This window comes from Pseudoliparis swirei, chromosome 18 (assembly GCF_029220125.1).
Source record: "Pseudoliparis swirei isolate HS2019 ecotype Mariana Trench chromosome 18, NWPU_hadal_v1, whole genome shotgun sequence".
Lineage (NCBI taxonomy): Eukaryota > Metazoa > Chordata > Actinopteri > Perciformes > Liparidae > Pseudoliparis > Pseudoliparis swirei.
In genome coordinates, this window is record NC_079405.1 from 8,854,520 (window position 1) to 8,872,849 (window position 18,330).

General features: G+C 41.5%; 1 protein-coding gene across 1 annotated transcript in view; it reads right to left on the reverse strand.

The window, feature by feature from the left end:
• The window catches only part of LOC130208752 (cadherin-22-like), an 85,397-nt gene that overhangs the window by 47,674 nt on the left and 19,393 nt on the right, over window positions 1–18,330 (reverse strand). The window contains exons 3-6 of the mRNA XM_056438054.1: window positions 11,609–11,728; window positions 7,514–7,681; window positions 5,600–5,781; window positions 4,523–4,779 (exon numbers count right to left, since the gene is read on the reverse strand). Coding sequence (XP_056294029.1) covers window positions 4,523–4,779; window positions 5,600–5,781; window positions 7,514–7,681; window positions 11,609–11,728 — 727 coding nt within the window. The remainder of the gene's footprint in view (window positions 1–4,522; window positions 4,780–5,599; window positions 5,782–7,513; window positions 7,682–11,608; window positions 11,729–18,330) is intronic.

Here is an 18,330-nt window from a genome sequence, read left to right on the forward strand (position 1 = left end):
AATGTGACTAAAAGTTAGCTACTGACATGTAGCTCAAGTCTTATAAATATTCTACCATTCTAACAGTAGGATGGATTTTTGTTGTTGGCCTTAGAGCCCTTGGCATACCTGACAGGATTATTCTTCCCATCTGGATCCCTGGCAGAGATGATGCCAACCACCGCTCCTACTTTGGCATCCTCCCGCACCTCCATGATAGCGCCCCCTGCCGGTTGAAAGATGGGCGGCTCGTCTACGTCGGACACACTGACGCGAACAATGGTCTGGTCTCGGAAGGAACCCAGGTCAACGAAGCGAGGGTCGACGTGCTTATTCACCGCCTCCACGACAACATTGTGTGTGCGCTTGCTCTCGAAGTCGAGTTTCTGAAAGAAAAAACAAGATTCTGTTTTAAGACTTTCATTTACCATAATACATTTAAAGTGGAAATGTGTCTACTACTGACACTGAGAGTCATATTATTGTAACAACACTGATGAACTAATGGTTTCTTTCAAGTTATTGTTGTGTGTGCAGCTCCGGCCTAAGTCAACACCATTGGTTGCTAACATATAAGACATTGTTGACAGTCCATTGAGCCAAAACACTTCTGCTGGCTAAGTGTTGCATGTCCAATTCTGCTATTAAGCCTCATTGACAGCAAAGATGCGTCAATTAGGATAAACACTTTTGACATTTGTGTATTTTAATAAAAAAGACACCACTGCTAGCATTCTGCATTTCATCTCAAGGTAATAAAAGTTGAAAACACTTTTGAAGAAACACTGACAGTACCGTCAAACCCCAGAGCGTAACCAATGATCATCAATCATCAAAGACCAATCACCTCTCTTTCTACAGCTGCTACATCTCTGTCGAAACACGGCCTGGTAGCTGTTCGGCTTATTGACTGGAAAGATTTAGCTGCTGGGTGGTTTTATTGTTAAGCAGCCGTCACTCGCTGATTTCTAGCCAAACGAATCCTAATCACTCTTCATAATATTCTTCCATAGATTGAAAGGATTGATGCGTGCGACAAGGAAGCTTGATATAATATTTAGAGGATTATTTAACATTTTTTTTTTTGCATAACTGGAAATGGTAGCTGCTTGGATTTAAGAGAATTATAAGAAATATCTCCAAGAAAAACATTGGCTAAACAGACGACAACAACAGCAGTGCAACATTCTTTTAATTTAACTGTACCTTCTTGATGGAGACAATTGCTTCCTGTGTCTCCACATCTGTCGTCACCTTGAAGAGCTCCCCTTCCTCTTTGATCAGATAGCTCATGTCTGTGTTCTCTCCCATGTCTGCATCTGTTGCAATGATGCGTCCAACTGGAGTCCCCACAGCCGCCCCCTCCGACACAGAAAACTGGTACATCTCTGGCATATGGAGAAGGTGGCGGGCGGATATCGCATTGGCGGATAAAAAACAAAGAGAGTTTGGTTTAGCGAAGCAACAGAGGGAAGAGGTGACTGAAAAACAAACAGCGTAGGAGTAATAAAACACCGCAAAGGAGGAAGGATGGGAGGAAAAACAACAGCAGTGGAGGAAAGATAGATGGATGGATGTAGGTGGAGAGGTAGGAAGTGAGAACACTGGGTGAAGGGATGGATTGGGATCAGAAACAGAAAATTAGGAGGAAGGGATGAGAGAGTAATAAAGATACAGAAGCTACAGAGAGGAAGAGAAGGGTCAAAACAAAAAGAGGTTGGGGTTATAATGAATGAAGCGCAACAAGTAGACTTCAGGAAGTGTGACTATGTCATTTACATAAAGGAGTGTGCAATATGAAAGTAATATGTTGTTGATACACAACAATGTAACACATCACAGTAAACAGTAGCTCTAATTGTATCCTTGTAAAGTGTAATTACATCAATATAAATGCAATTGTACCTTTGTTGAAATTGTATTAATGAAAATTAACTGTAACAAAGCACGTATTATTTTTAGTAATCTGCTTTATCAAGTTTATGATGACGTTTATTTGCGCTTAGACATGTAGACAATCCTAAATTTTAAACTGTGTTTCAAATGACCTAAAAGTAAAACGATGATAGTCGATGGGAAGTGAACACATCAAACTCCTTACATCTACAGAACGTCATCTTTCCTTGCATCTTATTTATGAAGCCGCTTTCCAAATTCTATCAATTCCCCACACCATACACTGAAGATACTATTATCCTGCGCGGTTTATTCCTCTCACTGGGAAAATATGATTCAGTCAGATGAAAAAAAGGATTTATACAGAAATAAGAAAAGGTGTTTGGAGACATTTCAAATACAATGCACCAGGCTGTCAGATGCTGTTCCCCCAACTGTAACACGAGTAACAGTGTTATGGTTTAACTCCAAAAAAGTGGGCAAGGATGACTTAAAATGAGGGCTACAAAAGGAAATAGTCTCCTATTTTAGTATTTTAATCATAAACAGATTTTAGCAAGTCAGTAATTGGGAAAAACATGAGGTGCTAGTGAAATCAGACTTTTAAATACAATCACTACCTTACTGTGCTAAGTACTTCTGTTGGTCCAATACATATTTTTTTAAAAGACTCTTGAAGCGGTTTGCTCTTAGGAGACTTTCTTTCAACTCTTTGTGTGGTGAGCAGCATGTTTTAACTCTCACTGTGCAATAAAAAAGATATGTGAAAGCCAGTCGGCCCAAAACGCCATGAGCATCATAAACACGTAACATTACAATGAGGGAGCGATCAACCATATTGATTCGGTCCTCTCTTGATCCTCACTTTAAAGGATGGATCAAATGTGCGGTGGAAAGTATCAGTTGTCCACACTTTGTTATAAGCAGCAGGTTTGATAGGCTCATTAATTTAAGTTAGTTGATTCTCTTGGACTGCATGCAGGCTATTCAATATGGTATCCGATGCCGCCATTGCATATTGGTGTCAGCGGCCAGCAGGATGCAAACTATATTGTGTGTCTTCTATCATCCTCTCAGTGTTTCCATGTCTCGGATCATTACTCTTCTCCTCCTCCGTCTTTTAACCCTCACTTCTGTCTTTTTACAATCTCACGCATGTCCTTCCTGTGTCATCGTCTCCCTCACTGCCCTGAAGTGAGATCATATGTCGGACACACTCACTCTGTGGGAAGCGCGGTGGGTTGTCATTAACATCTGTGATCACTATGGTCACCGTGGTCGAGCCGGAGAGACCGCCCATTTGTCCTGCCATGTCTGTTGCCTTGACGACCAACTCGTACCGATCCTGTGTCTCACGGTCCAAATCTGCCACTGCTGTCATGATGATTCCTAATGATGGAGGAAAGATTGAAGGAGAGAGACAGAGCGAGAGAGTGGGGGAAAGTAGGAGTAGTAAGTGAGGTCACATTCAGTGCGTTTACATGATGGTATAATTCGAATCTTGCTTTAGTCGGACTATGCTATCTTTTGGGGGATCTGCTATTATCCCAATATACATGGCAGTGAGTAATTCGAATCATTGGCCGAAAGCATGTCATATCCGATACGATAGGTGGCGCTGTTTTCATTACAACTCGTGATACAGCCATTTCCGCTTGACCTCTTCACCACCACCAACAACAACCAACAACAACAACATCAACATTTCGAGAAAGGTGGCGAACAGAGAGCAAGGCGAAGCTACATCCCTCTACTATTCTGTCTGCTCTTCGGTCCAGAAATGTGTGGTGGCTCTTGTGTTCTCCATAGCGTTGTTTGTTTGTTTTCTGCTGGCCAGGCTCCCGGCAGTGACAACTTATCGTCTCTTTCGACTTCCGGGTCACGACATGGGAGGGAGGGAGGAGGGCGGCGGGATCTCAAGCATGCGCAAAGACGCAAAGTCCAGTTCCTAATCCAATTCACCGTTACATGCCGCGATAGTCGAATTATCAACCGGATCGGATCGAGTTATCCAGGGCTGTTAATCGGATCGTAGTCGGACCGCACATAGTCGAACAAAGGTGTTTACATGAAACGGATAATTCGATTTCAGTCCGACTAAGCCAGTTATTCGAATGCATGTAAACACGGTCATTGCAACCAACTATATTTCCGCTTGCAATTTGGATATCAACTTCTGCAAAGCACTGTATTACGGAGACAGAGACAGACAATGTGCAGCACATTCCACTTCACTTCCTCGGGTGGGTGGATTGAAGAGATTGTGTCATATTTGCACCTCTGCTCGTACACCACTTTATGGCTCAGCAGTATTACAATGAATCATATCTAGATGGTGTTCATTCAGCCACGATACAGCAGTCATCATTGCAGACACACCTGGTGGAGATCTGCCCTCTAATGACTGCCTCTTTATAGTTTATAGTTATAGGCCATGATGGTGTTCACACATTGTCCTATGTTATCCATATGGGCAGTACACACTGATCAGAGCTTGGGAATATAACAAACATGTAAAACTAACAATTCAGATGTAATCAATGTGACTAAAAGTTAGCTGCTGACATGTAGCTCAAGTCTTATAAATATTCTACCATTCTAACAGTAGGATGGATTTTTGTTGTTGGCCTTAGAGCCCTTGGCATACCTGACAGGATTATTCTTCCCATCTGGATCCCTGGCAGAGATGATGCCAACCACCGCTCCTACTTTGGCATCCTCCCGCACCTCCATGATAGCGCCCCCTGCCGGTTGAAAGATGGGCGGCTCGTCTACGTCGGACACACTGACGCGAACAATGGTCTGGTCTCGGAAGGAACCCAGGTCAACGAAGCGAGGGTCGACGTGCTTATTCACCGCCTCCACGACAACATTGTGTGTGCGCTTGCTCTCGAAGTCGAGTTTCTGAAAGAAAAAACAAGATTCTGTTTTAAGACTTTCATTTACCATAATACATTTAAAGTGGAAATGTGTCTACTACTGACACTGAGAGTCATATTATTGTAACAACACTGATGAACTAATGGTTTCTTTCAAGTTATTGTTGTGTGTGCAGCTCCGGCCTAAGTCAACACCATTGGTTGCTAACATATAAGACATTGTTGACAGTCCATTGAGCCAAAACACTTCTGCTGGCTAAGTGTTGCATGTCCAATTCTGCTATTAAGCCTCATTGACAGCAAAGATGCGTCAATTAGGATAAACACTTTTGACATTTGTGTATTTTAATAAAAAAGACACCACTGCTAGCATTCTGCATTTCATCTCAAGGTAATAAAAGTTGAAAACACTTTTGAAGAAACACTGACAGTACCGTCAAACCCCAGAGCGTAACCAATGATCATCAATCATCAAAGACCAATCACCTCTCTTTCTACAGCTGCTACATCTCTGTCGAAACACGGCCTGGTAGCTGTTCGGCTTATTGACTGGAAAGATTTAGCTGCTGGGTGGTTTTATTGTTAAGCAGCCGTCACTCGCTGATTTCTAGCCAAACGAATCCTAATCACTCTTCATAATATTCTTCCATAGATTGAAAGGATTGATGCGTGCGACAAGGAAGCTTGATATAATATTTAGAGGATTATTTAACAAATTTTTTTTTGCATAACTGGAAATGGTAGCTGCTTGGATTTAAGAGAATTATAAGAAATATCTCCAAGAAAAACATTGGCTAAACAGACGACAACAACAGCAGTGCAACATTCTTTTAATTTAACTGTACCTTCTTGATGGAGACAATTGCTTCCTGTGTCTCCACATCTGTCGTCACCTTGAAGAGCTCCCCTTCCTCTTTGATCAGATAGCTCATGTCTGTGTTCTCTCCCATGTCTGCATCTGTTGCAATGATGCGTCCAACTGGAGTCCCCACAGCCGCCCCCTCCGACACAGAAAACTGGTACATCTCTGGCATATGGAGAAGGTGGCCGAAGGCGGATATCGCATTGGCGGATAAAAAACAAAGAGAGTTTGGTTTAGCGAAGCAACAGAGGGAAGAGGTGACTGAAAAACAAACAGCGTAGGAGTAATAAAACACCGCAAAGGAGGAAGGATGGGAGGAAAAACAACAGCAGTGGAGGAAAGATAGATGGATGGATGTAGGTGGAGAGGTAGGAAGTGAGAACACTGGGTGAAGGGATGGATTGGGATCAGAAACAGAAAATTAGGAGGAAGGGATGAGAGAGTAATAAAGATACAGAAGCTACAGAGAGGAAGAGAAGGGTCAAAACAAAAAGAGGTTGGGGTTATAATGAATGAAGCGCAACAAGTAGACTTCAGGAAGTGTGACTATGGCATTTACATAAAGGAGTGTGCAATATGAAAGTAATATGTTGTTGATACACAACAATGTAACACATCACAGTAAACAGTAGCTCTAATTGTATCCTTGTAAAGTGTAATTACATCAATATAAATGCAATTGTACCTTTGTTGAAATTGTATTAATGAAAATTAACTGTAACAAAGCACGTATTATTTTTAGTAATCTGCTTTATCAAGTTTATGATGACGTTTATTTGCGCTTAGACATGTAGGCAATCCTAAATTTTAAACTGTGTTTCAAATGACCTAAAAGTAAAACGATGATAGTCGATGGGAAGTGAACACATCAAAGTCCTTACATCTACAGAACGTCATCTTTCCTTGCATCTTATTTATGAAGCCGCTTTCCAAATTCTATCAATTCCCCACACCATACACTGAAGATACTATTATCCTGCGCGGTTTATTCCTCTCACTGGGAAAATATGATTCAGTCAGATGAAAAAAAGGATTTATACAGAAATAAGAAAAGGTGTTTGGAGACATTTCAAATACAATGCACCAGGCTGTCAGATGCTGTTCCCCCAACTGTAACACGAGTAACAGTGTTATGGTTTAACTCCAAAAAAGTGGGCAAGGATGACTTAAAATGAGGGCTACAAAAGGAAATAGTCTCCTATTTTAGTATTTTAATCATAAACAGATTTTAGCAAGTCAGTAATTGGGAAAAACATGAGGTGCTAGTGAAATCAGACTTTTAAATACAATCACTACCTTACTGTGCTAAGTACTTCTGTTGGTCCAATACATATTTTTTTAAAAGACTCTTGAAGCGGTTTGCTCTTAGGAGACTTTCTTTCAACTCTTTGTGTGGTGAGCAGCATGTTTTAACTCTCACTGTGCAATAAAAAAGATATGTGAAAGCCAGTCGGCCCAAAACGCCATGAGCATCATAAACACGTAACATTACAATGAGGGAGCGATCAACCATATTGATTCGGTCCTCTCTTGATCCTCACTTTAAAGGATGGATCAAATGTGCGGTGGAAAGTATCAGTTGTCCACACTTTGTTATAAGCAGCAGGTTTGATAGGCTCATTAATTTAAGTTAGTTGATTCTCTTGGACTGCATGCAGGCTATTCAATATGGTATCCGATGCCGCCATTGCATATTGGTGTCAGCGGCCAGCAGGATGCAAACTATATTGTGTGTCTTCTATCATCCTCTCAGTGTTTCTATGTCTCGGATCATTACTCTTCTCCTCCTCCGTCTTTTAACCCTCACTTCTGTCTTTTTACAATCTCACGCATGTCCTTCCTGTGTCATCGTCTCCCTCACTGCCCTGAAGTGAGATCATATGTCGGACACACTCACTCTGTGGGAAGCGCGGTGGGTTGTCATTAACATCTGTGATCACTATGGTCACCGTGGTCGAGCCGGAGAGACCGCCCATTTGTCCTGCCATGTCTGTTGCCTTGACGACCAACTCGTACCGATCCTGTGTCTCACGGTCCAAATCTGCCACTGCTGTCATGATGATTCCTAATGATGGAGGAAAGATTGAAGGAGAGAGACAGAGCGAGAGAGTGGGGGAAAGTAGGAGTAGTAAGTGAGGTCACATTCAGTGCGTTTACATGATGGTATAATTCGAATCTTGCTTTAGTCGGACTATGCTATCTTTTGGGGGATCTGCTATTATCCCAATATACATGGCAGTGAGTAATTCGAATCATTGGCCGAAAGCATGTCATATCCGATACGATAGGTGGCGCTGTTTTCATTACAACTCGTGATACAGCCATTTCCGCTTGACCTCTTCACCACCACCAACAACAACCAACAACAACAACATCAACATTTCGAGAAAGGTGGCGAACAGAGAGCAAGGCGGTTACATCCTCTACTATTCTGTCTGCTCTTCGTCCAGAAATGTGTGGTGGCTCTTGTGTTCTCCATAGCGTTGTTTGTTTGTTTTCTGCTGGCCAGGCTCCCGGCAGTGACAACTTATCGTCTCTTTCGACTTCCGGGTCACGACATGGGAGGGAGGGAGGAGGGCGGCGGGATCTCAAGCATGCGCAAAGACGCAAAGTCCAGTTCCTAATCCAATTCACCGTTACATGCCGCGATAGTCGAATTATCAACCGGATCGGATCGAGTTATCCAGGGCTGTTAATCGGATCGTAGTCGGACCGCACATAGTCGAACAAAGGTGTTTACATGAAACGGATAATTCGATTTCAGTCCGACTAAGCCAGTTATTCGAATGCATGTAAACACGGTCATTGCAACCAACTATATTTCCGCTTGCAATTTGGATATCAACTTCTGCAAAGCACTGTATTACGGAGACAGAGACAGACAATGTGCAGCACATTCCACTTCACTTCCTCGGGTGGGTGGATTGAAGAGATTGTGTCATATTTGCACCTCTGCTCGTACACCACTTTATGGCTCAGCAGTATTACAATGAATCATATCTAGGGCTGGAATGAAGGAATGCCTCAGCCACACTGAATAGCATCAAAAGTCATCCAAGGTTGGTAAGACTGCACTAAAACTTAAGAAGTGTATAGCCAAAGAGCAAGCGAGGAGAAAGTGATAGAATATCGTGAGCGAGTTAGAATGCACACAGAGGAAGAGAGGGAGAACTACAAGCAATGGCAAGGTTCACTCCAGAGTGCACCAGTTGTTGCATTTTAGCAGAGTTAGTGGTGAGATGAAAATAGTTGTCGTACTCCGAGTACTGTTGCTTGAGAGGGCTTTGGTTGCCGGCGGGTCAACAGTCTGTATGTGTGTGTGTGTGTTTGGGGGGGGGGGGGGGGGGCGGCAGCAGCGGAGGCTGCAGCTTTTATTAAACGGGCTACTTGTGACTTAATCCGGTTGTAGAGGTCATTTCTCAACTCCAGCTCTATTCTCGCATCTCAAGTTACTCATCGGATTGTAGGCAATGACTAGGGATGGGTATCGTTTGGGGTTTTTTCCGATACCGGTGCTAAACCGATACTGTTAAAACGATACTGGTGCCGGACCCTATACTTAAAAAGAGAGAGCACAAAACGACGATTGACAATGACGACATTAAAAACCTCTTCGGCCATATTACCTGTATCAGACGTTCTCATGACCGCACTGACAAAAAACGGATATCAGACTGTTACGATCGTAGCTTAAACATGTTCATAATGGCTAATTTATTCTTTGTTGGCCTACTTTTATGAATGCAAGACTTGCAATCAACGTTACTGTACTAATCTGAGTTAAGGCTGCTCTTGTCATCATCGGTCTCCACGTTTTCAGAGGACCGGTCTCCCCATTGCGCCCAGCCTGGCCGCTGATGTGCGGTCAGGCTGGGCCTGGTTCCAAAAACCGGTCCCAACCCTAGCAATGACTAGGTACGGAATAGTCTTGATCCAGATACCAGTTATCCAGATACACTGTCTTCACTTGAAGCACTGAGACATTGGACCTTGTCTTATTGGGGCCAGACTGAGCCTATGGGTTTCTAAAATGTCATATGTGACTCTGGACCACAATGTCTTGTTGTTGTCAGGATGACAAAATATGACATTTGCCTCCTGAAGTTTCCATAAAAAACTATATTTGGTTTGTCAAACGGCCACTTCTGTGGTCTATCTAATATTCTGTATATGTGTCTCGTATAAACTATAACATCTATAGTCCTTCTTGGTCTAAATGAGACATTCTCCTTGTTGGCCCAGCAGCAGCAGCATCAGTAGCTGGCTGGTTTACTGTGCAGTCGTAATATAATTCCACTTTACCCCTAGGGATTTTCCACATCAGAATCTATTGGTGCATTTCCTGGGCTTGGTGTGCTGTCTCACTCCCAAAGGTTTGCATTGTGTTGGGTACACAACTCACTGATTCACATTTAGCCCAAAGCCATGAGTAGCCAAAATACAGCACATGCAGCTCTGGAAGGAGACAGATGACATGCTCCTCTTTCATCCACCAAAGGCCAGAGGGGATGCATCTAAATTAGGGTTGTCACCAGTATAGCCCCAATCCACAGCTAGTCTACAGCACAGAGACGATACGCAGACGGGTCTACATGGGCTGCATGGAAGGAGTCTATGCGATTCACATTCCAATGCATATCACGGAGCCTTAACATTAACCAATGTAACAGAGTAATAGGGCCGCGGACACCAGCTGTGAAATAGAGCAGGCTCAGTATGATACTGCATGCATTAACATTAAATAAAGGATGATGTTCTAATATTTCTTTTACTGATATCAATTGCATTTCTGTTCTTATTTCGTGAGGCAAAAAACATCAAATTCTACTGTGTATCTACTAAACTATCGACCCCTGCCATGTGGGTCCTGGCTACAATACAAATTGCAATATGCTGTATTCCCAGATAACGGCTGCAGCTGTGTTGTTGTTGTTGTTGTTGTTTTTTCTGTCTACTTTGAATTATAACACCAATAAAATAATATTCAGAATCAGCCGTTGAACAGCAAAGTAGGAGTATATGCAAATGTCTTTTTTAGTCGGTACTACTTTTCAAAATTATAATTATTGTGTAGTTTTCTACATCACAATGAGATGTCGTCATGAACAGTGTGTCGTTCAGCTTTTGTAAACTCACACACACTCAAACACCGACAGACAATTTCAGCTTGGCCCAAATGACATAACAAAACGTTGTGACTTGCTGCGCAGTCTGTTGTCAAGGGGCGAGAGAGTGATATTAATGAGGCAGATTTCAGAGCTGTTGTCTCTTCTTCTTTTGACCTTTTTGACTCGCACCTATTAGTCCACAGCGACTCCCTACAATACGGGGAACGGGGGTGGGTCGAATAGGGGTCCTGAGACAGACGCTGGGATAAACCGTCCAGTCCCCACTGAGGCAGAGCCATTTATCATCCACGGACACAGGCTGGCCAAATCAAAGTGGTCGAGACCAAACAAATTTATCATTAAAATGGTAGTTCTGTTCCCGTGTATGTGTGTGTGGGTGGGGGGGGGGGGGGGGATTCAAAGGACACTCCGATCAACACAAAAGGAAATATGCAATTTCCCCTTAAAATAGTTGGGGGAGATTCTTCAGAGGGTAACATCTGGATGTGGTGGAAATATAACCCAGACGCATGGACTAGTCGTACATGCTCAGCACTAGTGGGCGAAAACAACAACTTTAAGGCTTTACTGAGCTTAACATCTAGTGCATTGGGTCTGCCCAGGTGAAATGTGCCATGTTTGCACTACACACTATGTGGAGCCAAGTAATTTTTGCCATATGGTATTTGGACTGGTTGCTAAAAGGAGCCAGTAGTTATTGGCTGAAACTTTATCAGATGCTTATTTTTTGCTTAATTAATTGTATGGTATTAGCCACACATTTTGATCGATCTGGGAATTGTGGTCTCCGAGCTTAAAATGAATTAATGTTTAAAAAAAAGAGAAGCAGGCAGGGCTGAGTGTGTTGCTGTTATCATTCTTACCTGTGTGTCTGTCAACAGTGAAAATCTTTTCTCCATCCAGTACGCTGTACACCACTCTGGCACTGCTGCCGTACGCAGGGTCGTCAGCATCTGATGCGATAACCTTCATCACCGATGTTCCTGTTGAAAAGAGACAAAGTTGTGTCAAAAGAATTTAGAAATAAAAGCTTATGAGCCGAGATTTCCCTGGGGGAACTTTAGACAAATGCTGGAATTGTACACTGTATCTGTAAAGGGCTGTTTTGAGTTTTTTGTGTTACTCTATATTCATGCATGTGTGTATGCGTGTGTGTGACTTGTGCTTTCCAAGGATTGATATGAGTTGAAGACATTGAGAGTGAGGTGATTTGTATAGTAGTGCCTGTACAGCGGCGTGAGGGCAACACATTGTTGGTTTAGGCCAAGGTTAAGAGATGCTTGAGGGTCGCGGTTCGGCCCGCAGACGTGATGGTTACAGGTAAGGTTGTGAGCTCGGGAATGCCGCACAGAGATATGGGGGACTCATATAAAGTAACAGGGATGAACGTATGAATGTGTGCCCACACCTGTCTGTGTGTGGATGCGTACTCTGTGATTATACTTAGGAGAGGCGGGTTAATGCATTTTGAATAGCACTGCACCAAGTAGCTATTTTATCTAGAATTTCCAAAAAATTGTTTGATGTTTTAAATTAGCTTTTCACGAGACCGATGCTCAGAGTTATATTTTTTGCTTCTCTTTGGAATGAAAGTTGCGCTCAGAGAAACATGGAGTAATAAAGTCAACATTTATCCCCAGAGACTGTTCGACGCTCGGGAAATCTACAACAAACAATTTCTCGTGATTACCGCGCTTCGGCAGAGAATATAGTAATTTACAGATAAAGCCTTAAAATTAGAATGTGTGTAGCAAGTAATTATTTCCAGTGTGGTATATTTGTCAACGGTATGCAAAGACAAGCCTATGGCAGCGAAGAGGCTGGCACATCACTCCATTTACTCATTTCAGCTCATGCTCAGCCTAAAGTCTTAAAAACTTAAGTTAAGAAACAACTTTATACTTGGCTTTTAGCGAGTGAGCTATTTTTATATCTTCCTTTCTATAAATAATGTCACTCTCAGGAAAAAAAAATCAAATAAAAAAGGAGACTTTACTGGGCGCCATATCCTCAAGGACAAGAAGCCGGTCTTTGTCTCCGAGCTTCTGGCCAATGCTACGGGTAATTACTGACAGCTGGTGTTGTCCACCAAAGGTCACCACCGTAGCCTTCCTCAGAGCCCTGTCATGCTACTGTCCGGCCACATAATGGCCGTGTGCTAATGGTGCTAATTAGCGGGAAGTGTCAGAGCGCTGTTTGTTTCCTGTCATGTGATGGAGCTCGTAAGGGTCAAAGAGGGAAGAGGAGACCAGTGGATTATCATTAAAGTCAGCTGGCTATTAAATACGACAGCTCCGATCACTATGCTGCCGTCGTCACCTATAGAACTCTTTTGTTCCCTCTGTAGCAAACAGCATATGAACAGAATACGATGCGGCATTCTACCTGGTGGATGATGAAAGTTGGAACTAATGAGGGTCTTCAATTTTGCAGCTATTCTGATCTACATGGAAATGTGACAGATTATCTGAAAGGTTAATTATCCTCCGAAACAATTGGTGCGAATTGGGATAAAAGAGGACACACAGAAAAAGGATGGAGGGGTGCACGGATCAGCGTTCCTCCGGCATTTGCAATTCCAAAGAATCGTGAATTCTGGCACTGCCAACCGCCTCGTATCCTGATATATTGCTGCTCCAAGTGGATTCACAGTACTGCATATTAACTACGATGGAATGAGTCTTTAATTCATGTTCTGAGAATACACATATAGGCATTATTCCATCCAAGCAAACCACCCTGCACCCCACGCTTATCCTCAGAAGATCAAGATATGCCGCATCCCAGTTGGTTATGAGAGAGATATTGTCCTTATCATATTGAAAACACGACTGCATCGGTATTTTCATTACTGGCAGCAGGCGGGGGAGAGCTAATTCTGCTTTCTTGGTTGGCCCTACCGCTGTGGGTCCAACGGAGTCATTTTCGTCCACGGTATTTCTCCCTTATCTTAATTTTCCCCAGGTAACAATCAGTTTGATGCTCAGCTGTTTCTGGGAACTGGCTTGCAGCAACGCCGGATGACTTGGATGAACCATATAAATGCAAATGCTTCTTTATTGTGTTTATATTAAAAAGAGAAGTGAACCAGGGAGTTTGGCACTTGGGTTCTTATTACAGCTTTGGCCTGCATCGGTGTTTTTAGTGGGAGAAGTCATTACTTACAGTATCTGTTGGCGTGGTTGGAATCTCACTTAAGCAGATTCTACTGTTGATGGAGTTGTGGGAATTCAATAAATAATATTGACTTTCTCAGATTCAAATGTAATGCATATTGGAATAGGAGAAGTATGTCTAATGGAGAGAAGATCCAGATATTCATTAGCTCAAGAGTTGTTTTTGTCTCTCTTGCTAAAACTTAAATTAACAATTGCTCTCAGATGAGACAGCACGCACCATAGCAATAATAATTTTAATTACCAAAATATACAGGTTTGTTTCTTATTCCCCCTGATGGGCACATTTGTTTTGGATGAGTCATTTTGGTTTGCTTACACAATAAAACGTTCTTTGTCTCAACATGCAAGAACACCGATGATGAAATGGAATGACGCAGTCAATTCTACCTTATGTTGTTGCTGTTATTTTTTATTTAAATTTATTTTACTTTTTGCAATCAATGGTTGACAGTATTCTTGCTAAAATGGTGTTGCAAGGTGTGTGTGTTAGTACATTATTGTTGGCTGACCTGGTGAGGTCAGTTGAGGTCAAAATGTGAGCGGTCAACCAGAAGTCAGAAGGCCTGGGATACAATACTTTTCAACTTGATGTTTGTTACGCAAAACTTTTTACATATGCAACATTTGTGACAATGTGTAATATTTATTCAACTCACTCACTCATGCATTCAGAGCCTGCAGATAGTTACACCAGCAAAATAATGTTTAAATAGAGACGTCAGCAACATGCTAGTTTTCATGTGCTACTTTCTTTTCAAATGTAACACAAGTGATTTTCAGTTTAATAATTATATGATATGACAGCGAATTTAATTACTTATGTTTCGCATAGCATTTACCAAAGCATCCATGGGAACAGGGCTTTGCCAGTTTTATCGTGGCCGTGCAGCTTTAAGGAGGATATGGCTGCGTTACTCATTTAAATGCTTCAGACATAATTTTGGTTGAATACCATCAGTTTATTTCCACCACTTTCTACTACTTATGTGAGTTTAACAACAAAGGAAATAAGTACAACATACACTACTGTTCAAAAGTTTGGGGTCACTTAGAAATGTCTTTATTTTTTAAAGAAAAGCACTGTTTTTTCAATAAAGATAACATTAATCAAAAATACACACTATACATTGTTAATGTGGTAAATGACTCTTCTCGGTGGAAACGTCTGGTTTCTAATGAAATATCTCCATAGGTGTATAGAGGCCCATTTCCATCAACTATCACTCCAGTGTTCTAATGGTACATTGTGTTTGCTAATCGCCTTAGAAGACTAATATCTGATTAGAAAACCCTTGTGCAATTATGTTAGCACAGCTGAAAACAGTTATGCTGGTGATATAAGCTATACAACTGGCCTTCCTTTGAGCTTGAAGTTTGAAGAACAAAATTAATACTTCAAATATTAATCATTATTTCTAACCTTGTCAATGTCTTGACTATATTTTCTATTTAATTTTCAATTCATTTGATAAATAAAAGTGAGTTTTCATGGAAGACACAAAATTGTCTGGATGACCCCAAACTTTTGAACGGTAGTGTATGTTTGCAGCTTAGACGTTAGTCCTGTCTGTGAATCTGTCTATAGACTAGTCTGTTTCTTACTGGAACACACAGTACTTCGGACAATGCCGTAATGTCATCATGGTGGGAGAAACACGACAGAAGCCGTCATTACAAAATAATAACATAGAGTCTGAGTGGCAACTTATATTATATATATATCGAGTTTCTCTCGAAGGATTATGTAAATAACATTCAGATGCAAATGGAACCATCCTTAGTTAAAAGGAGTAAGGAGTAGGGTAGCTTTTCTGGGCGTGGAGGGTTCCTTGGATGGTGGGTGATAGCTACGTATTAAGATTTATGCACAAGTGGTTTAATGGTATCAACACAGGCTGTCTGAATGGCTTCCCACACCATTCCAGCACTCTGGGAGAGATGGTTCAATTACTGTGAGAGGAGCTGGAGGAGTGTGCCACGTGTGAGACACTAGACTGACAGCTATTTAAGAGGCAGCCTCATAAAAGAGATTTGTGCCTTTCTCCGCTTGGAGCCGTACTGGTGCGAGCGTCAGTGAAGGGGTCTAACGGCTGCAGCGCTGAGCCTCTTTTCCGCTACGACCCGCCTTAATCTGCAGGACTGAGTGCTCCCCGCCCGCATTATGGATCATTTAGTAAAGCCATAAAAGCTGAGGTGTTTTCACATGAAAAGTTATTTCTTCACTACTTCCACTGTGATTCATTCCTCTCTCGTCCACATAAATGCCTCAAGAGAGAGAGAGAGAGAGAGGTGGGGGGAGAACGAGGGAGAGAAAAGGACGGGGGAGAGAGGATGAAGTAGAAAGGGGACAAAGATCTGCCGTGTCATAAAATCCAATGCCCTGCATACCTTGATCCTCTTCCTGACCTCGACAAGGATTTGGGAATATTTTTCCTCTATTCTGATAGATTAAAAATCTAATCTTTTAAAAATCTCTTAAAAAATTAGATAATTTTTTGGAATATCTTATTAGTTTAAAGGATTTGTCTCCAGACAAACAATGAACAAAGATATTCTGGAAGAGTAAACATTGAGGAACAGAACCTCTCCTGTGAGGAAACCCTTCGACACCCTTTTCTCTGCACGCCAGGTATCACACCGTTTATAGCAAAATAAACAACGCACAATAAAGACGATGATCCTCTGCTCGATCGCCTCTCCACAATAATGAAAACATTAATCAATTTCACTTGTTGCCGTTGTCTCATACATCTTCCATGTCACCGCACACTTTCACTCTCTCTCTCTCTCTCACTCTCCACCCCTCCATCTGCCACATACACACACACATCAGTCCAAATCAATTATGTCGAGCATTGTGGTTACGCACATAATGTTGGATGCTACTGGTCATCTACATAAAGCAGGTTGGCAGAGGATATTGATCGTAAATTGCTCCTGCCTCGTCGCATTGCTCTCTCCTGTGATGCTGCTGCTCTAAATGTCTCATCTTCCGTTAGCGTGACGGGCCTCGGCTGTCCTCATGGCGACTGCTGTCATGTGCAGCCTCCTGGGAAACCTCTCTGGACCGCAGCAACGGGGAGGGTGATTATTACTTGAATCCCCTTGTGGAGTTCTCACATTACGTAGAAAAGGAGTGAGGGGTTTATAGATAGATAGATAGATATATACTTTATTAATCCCCAAGGGGAAATTTGTCGTCACAGTAGCAGCACCAATAAACTAAACACACGAGAATAAAATATAAAATATAAAAAACAGGGATGAAAGATATAGATGTATACAAGTAAAATATAAAATACAAAATGAAGTATATGTATGTATATAAAATGAAACATATATGTATATATATACACACACACAAACAAATATAATACAATGACTGTGCAAAGTATACAAAGTAAAATATAAAATACAAAATAAAATATATATGTATATATATACAACATATATGCATACACAATACAATACTAATGACTGCAGTGTAAAATAAAATTAAATATAAAAATATTAAATATTATCTATATTAATTATCTCTCATGGTGACTATGCTGAGGGCTAGAGCAAGAGAGAGAGAGAGAGAGATAGAAGAACAGAGAGCGAGAGATAAAGGTCCAAACAAGAACGATTAAACAAAGGAAATAAGGCATGCGTTATCTTTTTCCAAAAAGTACCCCAAACTGAATGCTTGATGCTTTTTGTTGCATGTGTACAGGTCACTTGCCAAAAACACTTTGGAAAATATATATTTTATTTTTCAAACCATTATTGACACAGCTTTCTTCTCCTACAGCTTTATTCTGTGCTATTCTCTGTGTCAGTCACCACAAAGGTCCTTTTAAAATGCAGGTTTTTTTGTGTATTTTGTAGACTTTTCCGCAGTGATAGATGGGGCATTGACCTTTATTTAGACAATAGAATCATACATTCCGCAAGGCTTCTCGTGTGCTGCTCGGTTGGCTCTCAGTTTTGTCGATCTCCGTAACTCGTTTCAGATATTTAAAAAATTAAGCACGTGGCTTTTCCATATTTAGGAACAGTGCATAGTCATGTTATCCTCAAAAAGGTGAGCTTGGTTCTTAAAATGCTCATTGTTTCCATTTAAATAAAAAATTTGGTCGAAAGACAAACTGCGACAACATAGTTACATTTAATTAATGTTAATATTAATTAAGTCTAACTCAGTGGCTAAATGGTCTCGAGGTATCAAGGAATGCAAGAGAGCTTTTTAAAAAAGATTAAAATACAGGACATTTTCATCAAACATATCCCTGTCGGAAAATGGCCTGAGCAGTTTCTCCTACCTGATTTTATATACAAGATAAATGCCAGTCCAAGGCTAATATTGTGCTACTTTGAACCTTGTTCTTTGAGGTTTGCGTTTGGTAATTGGACTGGCATCATTA